Source organism: Tympanuchus pallidicinctus, unplaced genomic scaffold, assembly GCF_026119805.1.
Source record: "Tympanuchus pallidicinctus isolate F22 unplaced genomic scaffold, pur_lepc_1.0 scaffold1, whole genome shotgun sequence".
In the NCBI taxonomy this organism is placed as follows: Eukaryota; Metazoa; Chordata; class Aves; order Galliformes; family Phasianidae; genus Tympanuchus; species Tympanuchus pallidicinctus.
Window position 1 is genome coordinate 56130479 of NW_026294618.1, and position 17112 is coordinate 56147590.

The following is a 17112-nucleotide window of genomic DNA, read 5'->3' on the forward strand; positions in this document are numbered from 1 at the left end:
ACTGCTGTCATTTGGGATTTAAGTCACAATTTAAGCCACGTGGTGGAGCACAGAACACAATGGGTACTGGTGGTAGGTTAACAATCCTCTTCTGCTAATTATTGCGACCTACCAATCCATATCTCCTGTGCATCTAGGGAAAATGGAACCCTTAAGCTCACAGACCTACAAGCTATTCTGTGAGAGATTTGAAGTCTGGAATGTGCATTCCTCTAAAATATACTTACCCTTCACATTTCCATATTTATGCACATTTCCAGAACAGGCCGCCTGAATGAGGTCTTAAGATAAAATTGAATAAGCAGCAGCCATAGCAGGGCTCTCGTCAGCAGGACTTGATCTCAGTGCATGCTGAGAGGAACAGCTGGTGTGGAGAAATGAATGGCCGGGCATTGTCCTTACACCTGACTGGCAGCGGTGCTCACTGCCAGAGATGGTAAGCAGGGAGACCACTGAGGCGACTGGTGTATGTTTGTGGAGAGGCATAAATTAAATGATAATTGTGGAAGACATGTATGATGGGTAAGTATGACACATAAAAGAGATTTGATGAGAATGATCTTTTGATCCCTTCATCAATGAGATCTTTTTAGCTCTCTTGTCTTAGATGCAGACAGCCATACATGTTTATAGGGGGTTGCTTTTATATGATTGGAAAGGAGGGCAAACAGATCAGGGGATGCAAATGTGTCTCCCAGCTTGCTGGGCTCAACTATAATGCTCATTGTTCTTTGTGGATGCAGTGGTGATTTTGATCATTCCTTTTGATAAAAGCCTAACTTGTGTATAGGGCCCATCTGTTGGCAGGAGTGAGGCTGTGGGGGAACAGCAAGTGCTGCCCTGCTGCTTGAAAATATACCTCCAGGCAGCTCACATGCCACAGCTGGCAGTGGTTGCCGCATGGGACCTTCCCTCCTGTCAAAGAGCAGGTAAGCCTGCTGATGTGGTGGTGCTCAGGGAAACCCTGTGCCCAGCATGCAGCTGCAGTTGCAATACTGGGAAATGCAGCACAGGCATTCTTGGCACAGCTTGAACCTCATGCTCCGCTTTTGCTGGAACCTGGGCCTTCACTCCTGATCACCAGCACTCGAGCTCATTTGAGCACAAAGTATTACATACAACACCACTTAATTTCATGTAAGGTTCTACAGAGCTCTGCAGTTTCCCTGCCGCAGATGTCTAAACCCATCTTCCCATTCAGTTGAGTAACACCAATTAGCAACAGCAGAACCCATCTCCTGAGATCTCATTATAAATCCTGAAACCCAGCTGTTTACATGTAGCTATATCAGGAAGCTGACCCTGCATGTCCCTCTCCTCAGAGCTACAGCCAGCCTACAGGGCTGCTAACTTTGCCCTGCTGCATGTTCTGAAACTCAAAGTATACATTGTGAGGGTGGCCTGAAAACTTCTTCACTTCTACTTCCACAACTGTTGGTGTGGCATCTTCCTACAGATGCCAAGAAGGCATTGCTTGGAGCCTTTGTGAAAAATAGAATCTATTATTCAAGGAATGAGTAACAGCTTAAGGATTACATATCGTGTTTTCTGTTTATTCTTGGTCAGTAAATGACCAGAAGAAATACTGAAAACTTCTTTGCAGTAAACACTTGTGGAAAGTGGAAAATTTTCCAGGTTGTGGATAATTTTATGCTTTGCAATTTCCTACAATAAGGATATCTTTCACAGACACATGATATTCCCTCGGAAAATCTGTGCACTGCCTGTCATCTCAACAACAACTGTGAAATTGATATAATTTCCTGTAACTTTATCACTTTCCCCCTTCTGAATAGTAACAGTAAAGGTAACAGATGCCACCAATTTTCCCTCAATAGTTGCAAAATGTTATAATGTGCAACTCTGGAGCTAGAGTTCACAGGACTTAAAAAACACTTGGAGCTTTTCAAGAGACTGCATTCAGTCTGCTTCTACAAATCATTTCTGAGCCAACGCATTCACATTTTCTGATCAAACCATTTTTTCCCTGGCAAATTTCACCAACCAACTGCAACTAGAACAGCCTGTGTGCCATTATTCCACATGAAGTGGAAATATGCTTTGAGAAACCCAGCTTTGGTTGTCTTTAAAATTGGAAGGACTCGTATAATACTACTTAGAAGAAATGAGGAATGGGTTGAGAAACCAGTGTCACTTCCTCTCTCACACCCATGTTGCTTTCTGTCTCTCAGCCAACGCCAGGTACGACTGGGGGCTGTGCAGATGTTCCTGGGCGGTCAGCAGGTGCTTCAATAACCAGGAATGGGAGATGATGGCAAGCATTGCAGCACTGCTGAGGGTCTGCAGAAGTCAAGGAATGCATCTATCTTCTGTGAGAAGGTTTTTGAAAGGCAACTAATTGGAGCCCAGAGGTGACTTTTCAGCCTGTTCGAGTAACTGGGCACACAAAATCCTGGTGTATGGGTAGGAAGAGTGACAACTAGCAAAAAAATAAAGAAGTCAAATTAGTCTATTTTACCTTCCACAAAGGACACTTTCTTTCTAGGAGATCTGATGAGTTAAAATTGGATTTGAATGAGCTTTCTAAAGTTATGCAGGAGAAATGCAGAGGTCTGAGTTTGACTTTTTGCTGTTTTAAACTTAGAATTCCCTCTTTGGCACCTTATGTTTCCATTCAAGTATCTAAATAAAATCTTTATAATACAGTATATTTTTATTGAATATTTCAGAATGATCATAAAATGATTCACAACCTCTTTCCACTGGCTCTCTTACTCTTTTTGTCAGCCATGGAGTGGCTTCCTCTCCATGTCAGCAATTTAAGTAAAATGGCACTATTTTATCTACTCCCATTCCTTGTCAGTTGAGTCTTTCCTCAGAGTATGACCCCGATTTCAAGTGCCTAGTCTGTATCCGTTGAGAAATTCATTCCTTCTATACCATCATACTGATTAGGCACAGTCATTTATTTCTGTTATTGATGCTTTCAGCTCATTTTTAACCTCAAAAGGGATTATACTGAGAGTGAAATACTGACCAATATCCATAAACCCAAAATGTGTATCTTATGGGAACTTTTTTTCTCCACAGATACAGGAGGAAATTGGGTCTACTCTGATAAAAAAAACTCCTGAGATAGTATGATAAATGGAAAAGATTAAAGAGTGAACAGATCTAGTTAAGTTTTTCAAATTTTATGCAAATATATTAACTGCTTACCTGTTTTTTAATAAGATTTTTGAGATTGAAATGCTCACACCTACCCTGTGTAGAACATCCATCATCTTTCTGAAAAAGGTGTGCTTACTTCTTAGTTATGAAAAACAAGACATTTGCAAAGGATTTAATTGTGGAGAGGGAATCCATAGTACAGGTTGGTGTGGAGTAATCGCACTTGCCCAAAAGCTGTATCTCCAGTAAAAACCCCAACTGAATTTGTGTCAGAAAGACTCATGGACCACAGCACAACTGTCTGCATTCAACTGGATAGAGAACAGGAGGTCTTTGTGGTGATGCTGGAGACCACATTCTCCCCCCAACTCCCTCCATAAGACCACTCACTCAACATGGAGGGGTCCTCCTGACCCTGTAGAAACCTACTGGACCAGTGCCCATCGGCATGTCCTGGTGTCTGGGGTTGCTCCTCCCCTTGGAAATTTTAACCAGCAGCCTTTAGTCTGATTTCACCCCAAGAGTCTCACCCATTGATGGAACAACACTCACAAGTAAAAGGATTGCAAACTGGGGAGTTGAGATTCGCATAGCCGATGGTAGAGACATCACATTGATACCTAGTCACAGCATTTCAGCATCTCATAGAAATATGTAATTGTTTAAATTGCATGGGACTTCAAAGGCCGTCCAGTCCAACTCTCTTGCAGTGAACAGGAACACCTGCAGCTGGATCAGGTTGCTCAGAGCCCCATCCAGACTGACTTTGAATATCTCCAGGGATGGAGCATCCAGCACCTCTCTGGCAACTCATTCCAGTGCTTCATTACCCTTGCAGTAAAAAACCTTTTTCCTTACATTCGTCATTTGTTACTCCTCCAGCAGCTCTGAAACACCATTAGTAGTTACTTCCTTGCTCAAACTGGAACACTTAGTCTGAAACTCCACACTCAGCAGATGCAAAAACCAGGCTCCTATTTTGTGTCCATGGGGTTTTTATGCTTTATAGGAACCCGAAGACTTGGAAAGATTTCCTCAACCTCCATCACAGCAGGCAAGCCTATTTATAAGGCTGTGAGCACAGCAGTGGGATGGATCCATTTCTTTGTTTTGGAAACCTGAAGAACTAGGGGTGAAATCTGCCCTTGCCAAAATAAATGGAAATTCTGCAATCAAGATGACTGGGATTAGGATTTACCTGAACTTGTAGCCTTAGAAATTGGCCACACTTTCCATGTTTGTTTGGTTTCTAGACAGAAATGCAATTTAGAAGCTTCAAAGCTGTGAGATAAGGTAGGTAGGACATTTAGCTATGGGAAGCAAATTACTTCAGGTTTCCACCAACACAAGAAAGAGCTTTAAAGCCTCTCTAAAATGTTGTTGTCCGCAGGCAAAGAAACTGGCCATGCGATGGAAAATTTCATTCAATAGCTGCTTCAAAGGGTGTTTGGAAATACAGGGGTTGGTTTTCCTGGAGAACTCAGGCACCAGCTGCAGGTATGAGGTGTGCCAGGTATGTTCCAGTAAGAGCAGATTTGGGAATTCTTTCAGGCAAACACAGTGACTTACAAACTGCAAGAACCTCCCATCAGGCAGACCTCACTCCCTGCAGGTTTTGGCTTACCCATGTTGACCCCACAGCCCGTGTAGCCCACATAGGCTGTTCCTTGCAGTCTGGGTCAGGCCCCGGCTGCTGGCTGTAAATTTCTCCACAAATGCACATTCTGCACATCTGGGTGCTTCCTCCTGAAGGGAATCATGGAAACTTAATCTGCAGGATTTGGGTCAGAAGGAAAAAAAAAGTTAATTTATGTGAAAGGAAAAGCTTGTGAGGCTAGAATAATCACGCAGCCTGGCGGCTGGTGTGCTGTTCTCATGACAGGTTGTATTTTTCACTCTCCTGTGGGATAAGCTGTCGGTACTGAGGTGAGCACATCAGCAGGCGTCACTTGAAGTGAGGAGCTGCTGTTAGTCAGCAGTATGCTGCAAGTGTTGCTTGCAGCTGGCTGACAGCACCTCTCCACTCTAGGCACAGAAATCTTGGTAATATTTGTCACCCATTTTCTGCAGTGCCTCCCACCAAGCCTGCAATCTGGCAGCCTCCCCTTCCAAAGCCTCTGTGAAGGCACAGCCGCTTCCAGCCCTGCATGAGCACGGCACTTTGAGTCTCCATCCAACCTGACATCTCACCTCTGCTACCTGCCACATGCACAGCCATCCCTAAAATAGTGAAACTAATTCTGGAATCTCAGGGCTATCATGCCGCAAGGCCTGTTCCCTCCTCCAAACACGAGTCTACACTATTTGAATATATATTTTTAATATTTCTGCACCTCTGGGTGGTTTCCCAGCTGTTCTCTGCAAGGGAGCTGCCGTGCGGCCGCCTACACCGCCGGTGCAGACCATGGAGGAGCTGGGGCCCCGGCGGGGAGCACTCAGACGGACCCTGGCAGCCACCGGCCCCGCCTCGCAGCCCTCCCGTTCCCGCCGGAGCCCGCCGCGGCCCACGACGGCAGCCTCCCGGCTGCGAAGGGCGCACCGCCCCTCCAACCGTGCCGGCGGCAACGGGGCTCCCCCCTCTCAGCAAGCCCCTCCCGCTCCGCTTGCCACGCTCAGCCCAGCTCAGCCCCGTTCCTCCACCCCCGGGCGCGCTCCGCTTCTCGCCGCCGCCAGCGCCTGCTCCAGGAGGAAGCGGGGCGGCGGCGCGGCTGAGCGGGACACGCCTTTCGCCCTCCCCGCCCCGTCCCCCCCCGGGCCCCGCCGCCCACAGCGGGCGCGGCGCAGCGCGGCCCCGCCATGAGCCGGAGGTAGCGGCGGCGCCTTCCGCAGCCGCCGCCGCCCGCCCGCCCGCGCCGCCGCGGCGGCGGCCGGGCCCGCGATGCCGAACCAGAAGGGCGGCAAGGGCAAGAAGAACAAGCGCGCCAACAGCAGCGGCGACGAGCAAGAGAACGGGGCGGCGGCAGGCGGCGGCGCCGCGGCGGCGGGAGGCGGCGGGGCCGCGGCGGGCGGCGGAGCCGGAGCGGCGTCGGCGGGCGGTGGCGCGGGCGGCGGAGCGGGCGGCGCGGCGGCCGCGGGCGGCGCGGCGCCCGGCGACGTCAAAAGCGGTGAGCGACGGGCGGCGGCCCGAGCACCGCGGCCTTCTGCGGTGGCGCAGGCGGCGGGAGGGAGCGGGAGGGCGACGCGAGGGCCCGGGGCGGGGAGCAGGAGGGCAGCGGGGAGCGGCCGCCGAGCGGGGCGCGGGCGGCGGCCGCGAGTGCCGGGCGCGAGGAGGTGGTGCGGCAGGCCCGGGCGGGAGCGGGAGAAGAAAGAGGCGGGAGGACAGAAAGAGCGGCGGGACCGGGCTGAGCTTCGCGGGCCCTTCGCGGCCTTTGCGGCTGGAGGGCCGGGAGGGTGCGAGCCGCAACGGGGCGGGGGCCAGGCAGGTGCCGCGCGGCGATGCTGAAAGCGGGGAGACACGGGGCCGCCCTCCCGGAGCTGCAGCGGGGAGAACGGCAGAGCTCGGCGCTGGTCGCCCGCCGTCGCGCCGCCCTCCGCGCGGGAGGAATGGAGCTCGGGGCTCGGAGCGGTCACGGCTGCCTTGTGACCCGTCCGTGTGCGTGAGGTGCCTGGAGGAGAGCGGGGGGCTTCGCTGCCTAGGAGGACAGGGCTCCTGGGTTCCAGGGTTTGGAAATTCCAATGCCTAACAATCCCTACCTTCCTTCATCACGATTAAAGATGAATGCCCTTCTTTTAGCTGCGTTTCGTTTGTCCTGTGGCGATAGTTGCAAGTTTCATTTTCTTATCAGCCATTCTGTGCAGACCTTGGTTGGTGCTTTGGTTTCTGGTTCAGAGGAATTTTGGTAAGGTTTCTTTTCTTCTGGTTGTTTGCTTTGCTGTTCATGTTTGGACTCAGTCTGCAAACTGCGATATTTTGAGCTAGAACTAGAGGTGGGCTGGGATCTCCGTACACTTTCTGCTAATCCAGAAAAAGGAGTCTACATTCTGCCCTTACGCTTACATTAAGCTGTGTAGAGACCTTCATCTTAATGATATTTTTTTTCCCCTTGGAAACTGGCCTTCAGCTACTCCCATCCAATGTGCTGAAGGAGCTGGGAGGGTGAATACAACAGCTTCATGCTTTCTGGCAGTAGCTTTGCCTGGCTGCTGTTAGCCAGCAGGAGATCCAAGAGTCTTACTGCAGTTTTCAAGATGTCCAATTCTCACATATCGCTGGAAACTTTTCCTTAGGAATGTTAGCAATTAATTACAAGTCTCTTTAGCTAACAAAGCCTTTGCTATACTACTTTTATGAGATTATTACTTTCTCCATAGAGTCACGGAGAATGTTTAGAATTTCTTTTCTTTTCTTTTCCTTTTTTTTTTTTTTTTTTTTTTTTCTGTTTGTACTCAGTGAGGGAGGGGAAAGGCCAGAAGGATTAGCAAGAACTGGATAATTTCTTGGACTTCAGTCTGGTGGTGGGATGTGTGCTTTACAGGTGATGCCCTGATGTTGGGATGTTGGTTAAGCTAGCCAACCAAAGAAGTTGAAGCTGCCTGTCCAAGACCTGACTTGAGATGCTGCTTTGTTCTCTTTCCTTGTGATTCCAGTGGTCAGAAACATCCTCTTCTCTGGGCACCCCAGTCCCTTTTTTTTTTGTCCTCACAGCAGTGCTATGATGTGGGCTTCAGTATTTACGTGGAGTGCCTAATGAACACGCCTGCTCTGTGGTTTGTCAGGATTGCTGTGTCTGGTCAGATTTTTCATCTCAGGTGCTCCTGGAGGTTGGAGGAGTCTGTGTGGTTGTGAGCTTTATTTTATCTGTGCTCCTGCCCATCAGATAACCCTGACCTGGAAGTTTTGTAAATTGCGTTCTTACTGATACGTCCAGAGATTTCACAGAATCACAGAATTGTAGGGGTTGGAAGGGACCTCCAGAGATCATCGAGTCCAACCCCCCTGCCAAAGCAGGTTCCCTACAGCAGGTCGCACAGGTCGGCATCCAGGCAGGTGTTGAACATCTCCAGAGAAGGAGACTCCACCACCTCCCTGGGCAGCCTGTTCCAGCTCTCCGTCACCTCACTGTAAAGAAGTTCTTGCGCACGTTTGTGCGGAACTTCCTATGCTGCAGTTTCTGGCCGTTTCCCTTTGTCCTGTCTCCACTCACCACTGAAAAGGCTTGGTCCAAGGGGTGAATGAAGAGGCGTCTCCTGTCCTGCAGCAGAGCTGGGCGTACAGTTCTCGTGTACAGAGATTCACAGAATCATTACAGTTGAAAAAGACCGCTAAGATCATCTAGTCCAACCTCCAACCCATCCCCACCATGCCCACTAACCATGTCCATCAGTGCCACATCCACATGGTTCTTGAACACCTCCAGGGATGGTGACTACACCATCACCTTCCTGGCAGCGTGTTCCATTGCCCAACCGCTCTTCTTGAGACAAAGATTTACTTAGTATCAGACCTGAAAATATCAGATGATGCTAGTAGATTCCCTGGTGTCTTCAAAACCTGTGAATATGAAATGAAGCATCTCAGTGTAGGCCTGGAGACCCTTGGAGGCCTATGGGGTCCCGTTTCTAGTCCTGAGGTGTTTGTGAGGGGCAGTGCGCTTGAGGTTAATCGGTCACTGAGCACTTTAGTGAGGACATGGCCTGGTGCAGCGAGTTGTGAGGTTAATGGAGTTCTGCTGTCTACAGTCAACTCTCGATTATTCATGGCAGATTATCTGTGTTGCAGATTAAGTGTGCTGGGTGCAGGAAGGCTCCTCCCTGTGCTGCTGCCCAGGGAGATAGCAGCTGCGCGCTGTGGCTTGTGCTGCCCATGAGCACTGGTCTTCTGCATCCCTTGCCCCTGTGCTGCCTGTCATCTACGCTGTGCTGTCTTTGCCCTAGAAAAGCAGTTGATAATTCTAATAACATAAACTGTTGTTTGTTTGTTTGTTTGTTTTTTCATTAATGTGACAGGTATAGAGAGATGAGAGCAGCAGATTTAATAATTGCAAAATTAAGACTGCAAACCTTGTCTTGGCATTGTGGTGTTGGTATGACAGACTAATTACGTAGTCACATCAGGACCTTGTTTCATCCAGGGAAGGGATAGTGGCTCAGATTGAAGTCTTCATTGTTCATTATGTGCTCTATGTATTGATTTTGCCCAACGTCCAAATGCTGGAATGAAACAGAATTTTTAACTTCCTCTGGGCTTCTTTCTGCAGGGAGGACTAGCAATGCTGTGCTACACAGAGCTGTTGTTACAGCAGTGCTTTGCAGTGGAAAGGGGTTAACTTTTGTTTTGATCTTTGTGCTGTTTTCCCCACAGAATATCAGCTCATTTTTTGCCACCTGTTTGTGTTTGGTTTTGGTAGTGTTTTCTTTTATGCCTATTCAGAAGTCCAACTGCTCTGGAGGGCTCTGGCTCCTGAGTTTGAGGTTCTGGCTTCAGATTGTGAGGATTGAGGGGGTGGAAAGCATAGCCACTGACCAGATATGATGACTTTTCTCCATCTTGCACTGTAACTTTTTTGCAGACACTGGCATAGAATCCACAAGGGACATTCACGCTCTGCAGTTGTGCCTTCCATTCCTCCTTCTCCCCTTGCTTCTTTTTCTGTGCTTTCTCACCTCTTTTCATGGAGAGTTCCCATTCACGGGTAACATGCTGACACGTGTACTCCTTCCTTCAGAGCAAGGAGGAGTTCTGTATATAATAGCTCAATCGTGACCAAAGTGACATTCATTTTCTATGCTAAATGAGATGCAGGTCAGGGTGTCAGGGGACTAATTTAACTATAATAATGCACAATGAAAGTGAAATTTGATGTAATAGCCTTATTTCTTAGATTTTCCGTCTTCAGAGGGAATGAATGATATTCCTTAAAAAAAAAAAAAAAAAGTATTTTTCTAGATAATTTTCTATGTTAGTTTTCTTGATAAAATTGGAAAATCTGAGCTATGATTATGTAAAATTATATCAGCAGCTTCATTAGTTTTTGTCCCAGTGACTTCAGCCCTGCAGCCCTGTGGATTACTGGAGTTCCCAATAGCAATAGTTGGTGATCTCCATATGCAGGCATGAATAGCCTGAGGAATTGAGACATTTGGTGGATCCTTCAATCAGAGCAGCAGTAGAGGAGAGTTTATAGGGTTTACATGGGATCTGGCAGTTCTGAGTGGCAAATTCCTTTTCTGCTTCTGGGCACTTCTTGTAGTAGCCAATCTACCTTTTATGATTTCTATCCCAGAAACTGTTCCAGTGTCCAGATGCAGTTCTTTCTTCCACTTACTTTCTGTATTTTTGCATCCGTTCTTGGTCTCATTGTCCAGCAGACCCAAGTCCTCTTCCTCCTCTTTTTGGTCCCTGTCTTAACATCTTGCTGTTTTGTTGCTGCATCTTTGTTGCTCTGGTCTCTCCAGCATTGGTACCATGAGAAAATGAGAAATATGATAACAGAAAGAAGCAGTTAGCTGTCTGCTCTCCGTGTCTGTAGTTTTCCACTTTGACATGGGGTTCATTTTAGACTTTGAAGATAAAGTAACAACAAATTACAACATAGGTCTTTCTAAATTGCTATCTTAAGATTGTATTTAAGGCCATACTTTCTCTCCACTGGCATAGGTGAGCCCTTAAACTGCAAAACAGACAGAGCTAAGTGTGTTGGCTCTCGTGGAATTGCCAAGATTCAGATTTATACAGGATCCTGGTTGTGAGAATCCTCCAGGGGAGGAAAGGCAGTGTTAGAGCTGTTGGAGGTGGGTGCTTTAGGTCCCACAAGCAGATTGTTCCCTGGGATGGAATTTCTGCTGTGCCAGTGGAAGGGCTGTGCCAGTGGAAGGTATGAGTGGTGCCCATATTGATAGGGCTGGGCTGGCTGAGTTGCAGCTGCGTATTTCACCTGTGTTCCTGCCTTGGCTCAGCTGCCTTTAGCAACAGGAACTCCCTGTGGATCATCTCACTGAAGACCAGACCCCAAAAGGACACAGTGAACAACATAATGTGCCTTCTTAGTAAATTAGATGCTCTTGCAACAGGTTCACTTCTTGCACTGGGAGTATTGGAGTATACATCAGCTCTGTACAGCGTACTCTGTACCAGAGCTTTCTCTCATCAATCAGAGGTATTATACAATCATAGAATCTCCCAAGCTGGAAGGAGCCCATGAGGATTATCAAGTCAACTTGTGCTTCTTCAAGCTCCACACATCACTACCCAAAAATCAGACTATAAAACTGAGAGTGTTGTCCAGACTCATCTTGAACTCCTGGCAGCTTGGGGCTGTGCCCACTGCCCTGGGCAGCCTGTTCCATGCCCACCACCCTCTGATGAAGAACTGTTTCCTAACCCCCAGCTGACCGTTCCCTGACAGCTCCACGCCGTTCCCTCAGGCCCTGTTGCTGTCACAGAGAGCAGAGCTCAGCGCTGCCCCTCTGCTCCCTGTGAGGAGCTGCAGCCACCATGAGGGCTCTCCTCTGCTCTGTGCTGAGCGCACGCAAGGATCACAGCCACTCTTCGTACACTTTGCCCTCCAGACCTTTCACCATCTTTGTGGCTCTCCTTTGGATGCTCTCTAATGGTTTTATGTCCTTATATTGTGGCACTCACAGTAATCCATTGAGTTGAATGTTTTTAATTTCCCAAATAAAGAGTAATCCAAGAAGCTTAAAAACTGTATCTTAATATCTTCATACTCATGTAAGATTCCTAGAGAACTTAACCATAGTGACCTGACTTTAAAATGGCCTGCTGTTCTTTTGCATACTCTTTATCTGGATTTTACAAGTTCATAAGTTTTTTATTTACTTTCATACGAAGATGTTAACATAGAATAAAAGAATGAAGAAGAAAATCAATCAGTGCAGCGGTGACTTATGTGTTGAAAGCTGTGACTGGACAGCCAGTTAGATTTACAAAAAAAGATTACATCCTGGAAGTATGACTAGAAAGTCAGTAGATTTGTCAGTGCAGTATTCAATTAAAAATGTATTTTTGAGCATGAACAGCTTTAATATTTAAGTATGGATTAGTATTTGCTGTTGAATATAACATATAATTCCATTCTGGCCTTGCAGTGAAACCCTGTATTGGAACCTAGTTAGTACTTAGCTTGAAGGCAGGGGTCTTACTGATACCATTGAAAACACCTAGAATACTGGTGTTCTCTTCTGTTGCAACGAGTATCAGAATCTAATTCATATAGACTTTAAGGAAAACCATTTTTCTTTCTAATTCCGTTGAGTTCTTCTGACTGCAGAAATCAACTGAATGCAAATTCCAGTGTATCAATGCAAATCGGTTTTGAAAGGACTTTCATCTTTCTTTAGAATTTTTAAAACGATGCAGTTACATCCTTTCATGGTAAGTGCAAAGCACGTTCTGCAGATATTCACAAATGGGATCATGTCTGTAGTGTTGCTGAATGAAATAAATATCCTTTGATACAAACAAGTACACACACATTTCATTTTTTGTAACAGTTGTTTTTGCTATCAAAGTGGTTATCAAGGCCTGTCTGCATTTTGTGTTGTGATCAGTCACTGGTTCAAGTGTAGTGCTTGCATGAGTAGGGGTTAGGTTTGATGTTTGTTAGATTCCATATGAGGAAGTGCAGTTTTCAAACTGATTGCTTTGCCTTATCTGTACTCATCCCATATTTTCCTCCCAGTGATCTAACAAGCAGCGACAAATCAGTTTTCTAGTCCTTAGAGACATTTATAAGTTTCCTTCAGCCTCACTTACAACCTTGCATACTGACACATCCTTTTTTACAGTAGCATGATTACTGGCAGATATATTTCTAGGGGAGAGCCACTAAGAGGGCTGGAGCATTTCTTCTATGGAGAAAGCTTGGGGGAACGGCTTATTTAGCTTGGAGAAGGCTCTGGGGAGACCTCATTCTGGCCTTGCAGTACTTGAAGGGAGCGTATAAACAGGAGGGGGAAGAGCTGTTGACGAGGGTGGATAGTGATAGGATGAGAAGAAATGGTTTTAAACTGAGACAGAAGAGGTCTGGGTTAGACATTAGGAGGAAGTTTTTCACTCAGGAGTGGTGATGCACTGGAACAGGTTGCCCAAAGAGGTTGTGGATGCCCCATCCTTGGAGGCATTCAAGGCCAGGCTGGATGTGACTGTGGGCAACCTGCTCTGGTGGCTAGTGACCCTGTCCATGATGATCTTTGAGGTCCTTTTCAACCATTCTGTGATTCTGATTCTCTGCTTCTCTTGCTACAGCATGTGCGTGGAAAAAATAGTGGTAAACCTTGCATCTAGCTCAGGGAAGAATAATCCAGCTAATTTTCAAGGTATATGAATTAGAGCAGCATAAGTAAGGCTTAAGGCTTAAAACCGGATGAGGTTTAACAAAAGCAAGTGTAGAGTCTTGCATCTGGGGAGGAATAATTGCATGCACCAGTACAGGTTGGGGGATGAGCTGCTGGAGGGGAGCTCTGCGGAAAGGGACCTGGGTGTCCTGGTGGACGACAGGTTGGCCATGAGCCAGCAGTGTGCCCTTGTGGCCAAAAAGGCCAGTGGCTTACTGGGGTGCATTAAAAAGAGCGTGGCCAGCAGGTCCCCTCTACTCTGCCCTGGTAAGACCTCATCTGGAGTACTGCATCCAGTTCTGGGCTCCCCAGTACAAAAAAGACAGGGATCTCTTGGAAAGAGTCCAGCGGAGGGCCACGAAGATGGTGAAGGGCCTGGAGCATCTCTCCTATGAGGAAAGGCTGAGTGAACTGGGTCTGTTCAGCCTTGAGAAAAGGAGACTGAGAGGGGACCTGATCCAGGTCTATAAATATCGAAGGTGTGGGGGGCAGAATGGCGAGGCCAGACTGTTTTCAGTGGTGATTGGAGACAGGACAAGGGGCAACGGCTGGAAACTGCAGCACAGGAAGTTCCGCACAAACATGCGCAAGAACTTCTTTACAGTGAGGTGACGGAGCACTGGAACAGGCTGCCCAGGGAGGTGGTGGAGTCTCCTTCTCTGGAGATGTTCAAGACCTGCCTGGATGCCGACCTGTGCGACCTGCTGTAGGGAACCTGCTTTGGCAGGGGGGTTGGACTCGATGATCTCTGGAGGTCCCTTCCAACCCCTACAATTCTGTGATTCTGTGAAGGCATGGGCTTTCTTTAAACAGTTTTCACAGAAATTCAGGTAATTTCAAACAGGCCTCTTGAAGCAGTAACCTTGTCACTGGAGGGATAATTCCATTTTGAAAGCTTGCAGGATTTTGAGTGGAGTGCTGGCACTTCCTGGTAGACGACTTCTGTGACATTTATCTTGAGAGCGTTCTAACCTTTATCTTTCTCTTTTGCAATGGCAGAGTCTTTCAGTCCTCCTGCCAGGGCTTGAGTGGGATATTGCTGCTGTTCCTGTCTTGAATGCTTGCTGTGAGAAGAGGTAGCTTCAGTCAGAGCCCGGCTGTTGAGTATGCCTGGTATTCCCTGCTCTGCTTCTGTGCTACAGATAAGCATTTTGGGAGCAGTGTACAGTTGAGGCCTCTGTGTGCTGCACAGATGCCAGAGATGGCCCAGAGGCGGGGCTGGAAGCCAACACAGCATAGTGGGAGAGACATCTATTGGAACCGACAGCTTCAACCTCAGGAGATGCTGTCTTGCAGAGATGCTAGTTGTTGCAGCCAGGGCGGCTTCATCTCCAGCTTCCCATCGAGTTTATACCAGCTTCTTTAGCCTTTCACGTGGAAAATAAAAATAATGTTGTGTTGGAATTTGGAAAGTGTAGACCAATGATACAAACACCCTTAGACTTAAAATTTAAAAAAATGTGCAGGTAACATTTCATTCAACCTTTTCTCTTTTTACTGTTCTTTTTCTTGTGCATTTGAGTGGGGTCTCATGGCTAACTGGCTTTTATTCTGAGCAAATTGGGTCCACCATGTTTACTTCAAAGAGTGATTTAGGAAACCTACAGTGATTTAGGACACCTTCATTTGCCATATTGCATTTATTCATTTATTCTCAGCATGAGTTAGAATTTACTACTGGAAACTTGCTAAGGCAGGTGAATTGGAGTCTACTTTAGTTATTAGAATTTGTTAGATATAAGGATATTTTTGAGACACCTGAGTTAGTTTATTGTAACATTTCTGGATATTATAGTTTCTATAGAAGGCTACAGCAAGAGAATTTAATGGTAGAAATGCTTTGCTGTGATAATGATTAATGTATGGACAAGACCACAACCAAGGTTCAGAGCATACTAATGCCCACCAGTCCTGAGACCGTCTCCAGTCTCTGCAGTCACCATGGTAGAGGTCTCTGTAAAAATCCTTATTTGGCCTGATGATGTCAATTCAGAATTAATGTGGCAGTTAATGGAATACATTGACATTAATTGTCATGCTGATAGAAGTAGAGGCATGAGTTTGTTCTGCCTGATATGGTGAACTAGTGATGTTTTTACCTGGGTTAAGTATATACAGCAAGTCAGGGAAGGATTCCTATGCAGGGAAGTTCTGTACATCCTGAACGAAAGGCCAAGTGATGGGGTCGTTGTTCTTTGTGTTTTGATGACAGATTCTGAATGGAAATAAGCTGGCTAGTTTGACTAGAGAATGACAACAACGTAGATGTTGATGATTTCTGTAAGATTTTATCACCAGCTGTGTTGGCAGTTGATCCAGCCTGGAGCACCAGTCGCTGCTGTGTAAGCAAACTGCAAAACTTCTGTGCTCATGTAGGTGCCTCCCCTCCTTAGTATGTACAGTTTTGCTCTTGACTTTCTGACTTACTTTGTTGAGGTGATGACTGAATGGGGTGTAAGAGATTGATTGAGAGCCACAAACAGTACCAACTTTGTATCATGTGCTAATAATTGATTTCATAAACAAGCATTTGTTCTGGCAGTGCTTCAGGTTAGAAGGCGTCAACATGACAGGTATGCCTTCATGATTTCCATTGCAGGTTCCCGCTGCTATGTAGCTGTTAAACTTCTTTCACTTTTTCTAGGGAAGAGACACCTTTGAGGGCAAGTATGAAGTCAGCTTAAGTGAAGTATGTGTAGATGGTTCTAGTGCTGCTGAGCCCTCCAGGAGTCTCATCTGAATTTCTAGGTGAGTCAGAGTAGCAACTTTAGATTATCTCAAGTCTTCCCTTGTGAAGAGTGGTCACCTCATGTGACTACTCACATAGTGGAGCTCCTGACATCTTGCATATTGGATAAACTGCCAGGCAGAGTTTTTGATCTCTTTAAGTCTCTTCCAAGTGTAAATATTGACCACTGCTATTTGGCTCTTGAGGGTAAGATTCAATTCCCAGCTCAGCACTTAAGTGACAACATGCAAGTGATTAGCTGTGGAAAGCTTTGAGCCAGACTCCCATTGTGATGAGGGCTTATCTGGAGACAGTGGCTCTTAGGGAGCGAGGCTGGTGGGTTTGCAGCAGGGATCAAGTCAGTCTGGGCTGTTCTCCTGCATTGCTTGTTGAAGATGAACTTCTGATGCTGGCTTTTCTAAGAAGCCTACATTTTGGGTGGTTTGGAAGGTACTGCTGTCCTGTTTCTTCCTCTTCCTTCTAGAGTATGGCTGCAAACTAATCTTCATCAGTCTGCATAGATTGCCAGAAGTTTTGGATAGTCATCATGGAGTGTTATCAGTGTTTCTCTGCTGTTAGTTATTGTTGGTTCACTGAACATCCATGACTGCCTTTTTAGATCCACTTATGAAATGCTTTTTCCCATTGTATTCTTCCTGTTCCATTTGGTCTCCTAGAAAGGTAACTGATTATTTCTGCAATGCTATATGGTTTATGCTATTTAACTCATTATGCAATGAGTATATGGCAATACTGTGTTATCGCTTCTTGGTAATCTTTTACATATCAAACTGTATTCTGGTGTTTACAAAGCAAACACACAGAGCAATTAATAATTTTGTTTTTGTTTTTTTTCCAGTTGCATTACAGTCTTAGTATGGTAGTATCGTCTGACTTCAATTTAAAATAAAGCTATCCTGATGGTAGAGGAAATAGTGAAGATTCATGGAAATGGT

At 46.5% G+C, this 17112-nt stretch overlaps 2 protein-coding genes across 2 annotated transcripts in view; both read left to right on the forward strand.

Annotated features, from left to right (window-relative positions):
* Nucleotides 1-17112, forward strand: part of LOC128076816 (uncharacterized) — a 104339-nt gene that overhangs the window by 68478 nt on the left and 18749 nt on the right. The window lies entirely within an intron of this gene.
* HECA (hdc homolog, cell cycle regulator) overlaps nt 5985-17112 on the forward strand; it is a 29877-nt gene continuing 18749 nt past the window's right edge. Inside the window, exon 1 of the mRNA XM_052674819.1 lies at nt 5985-6236. Within this exon, the coding sequence (XP_052530779.1) occupies nt 6011-6236 (226 nt within the window). The 5' untranslated portion in view covers nt 5985-6010. The remainder of the gene's footprint in view (nt 6237-17112) is intronic.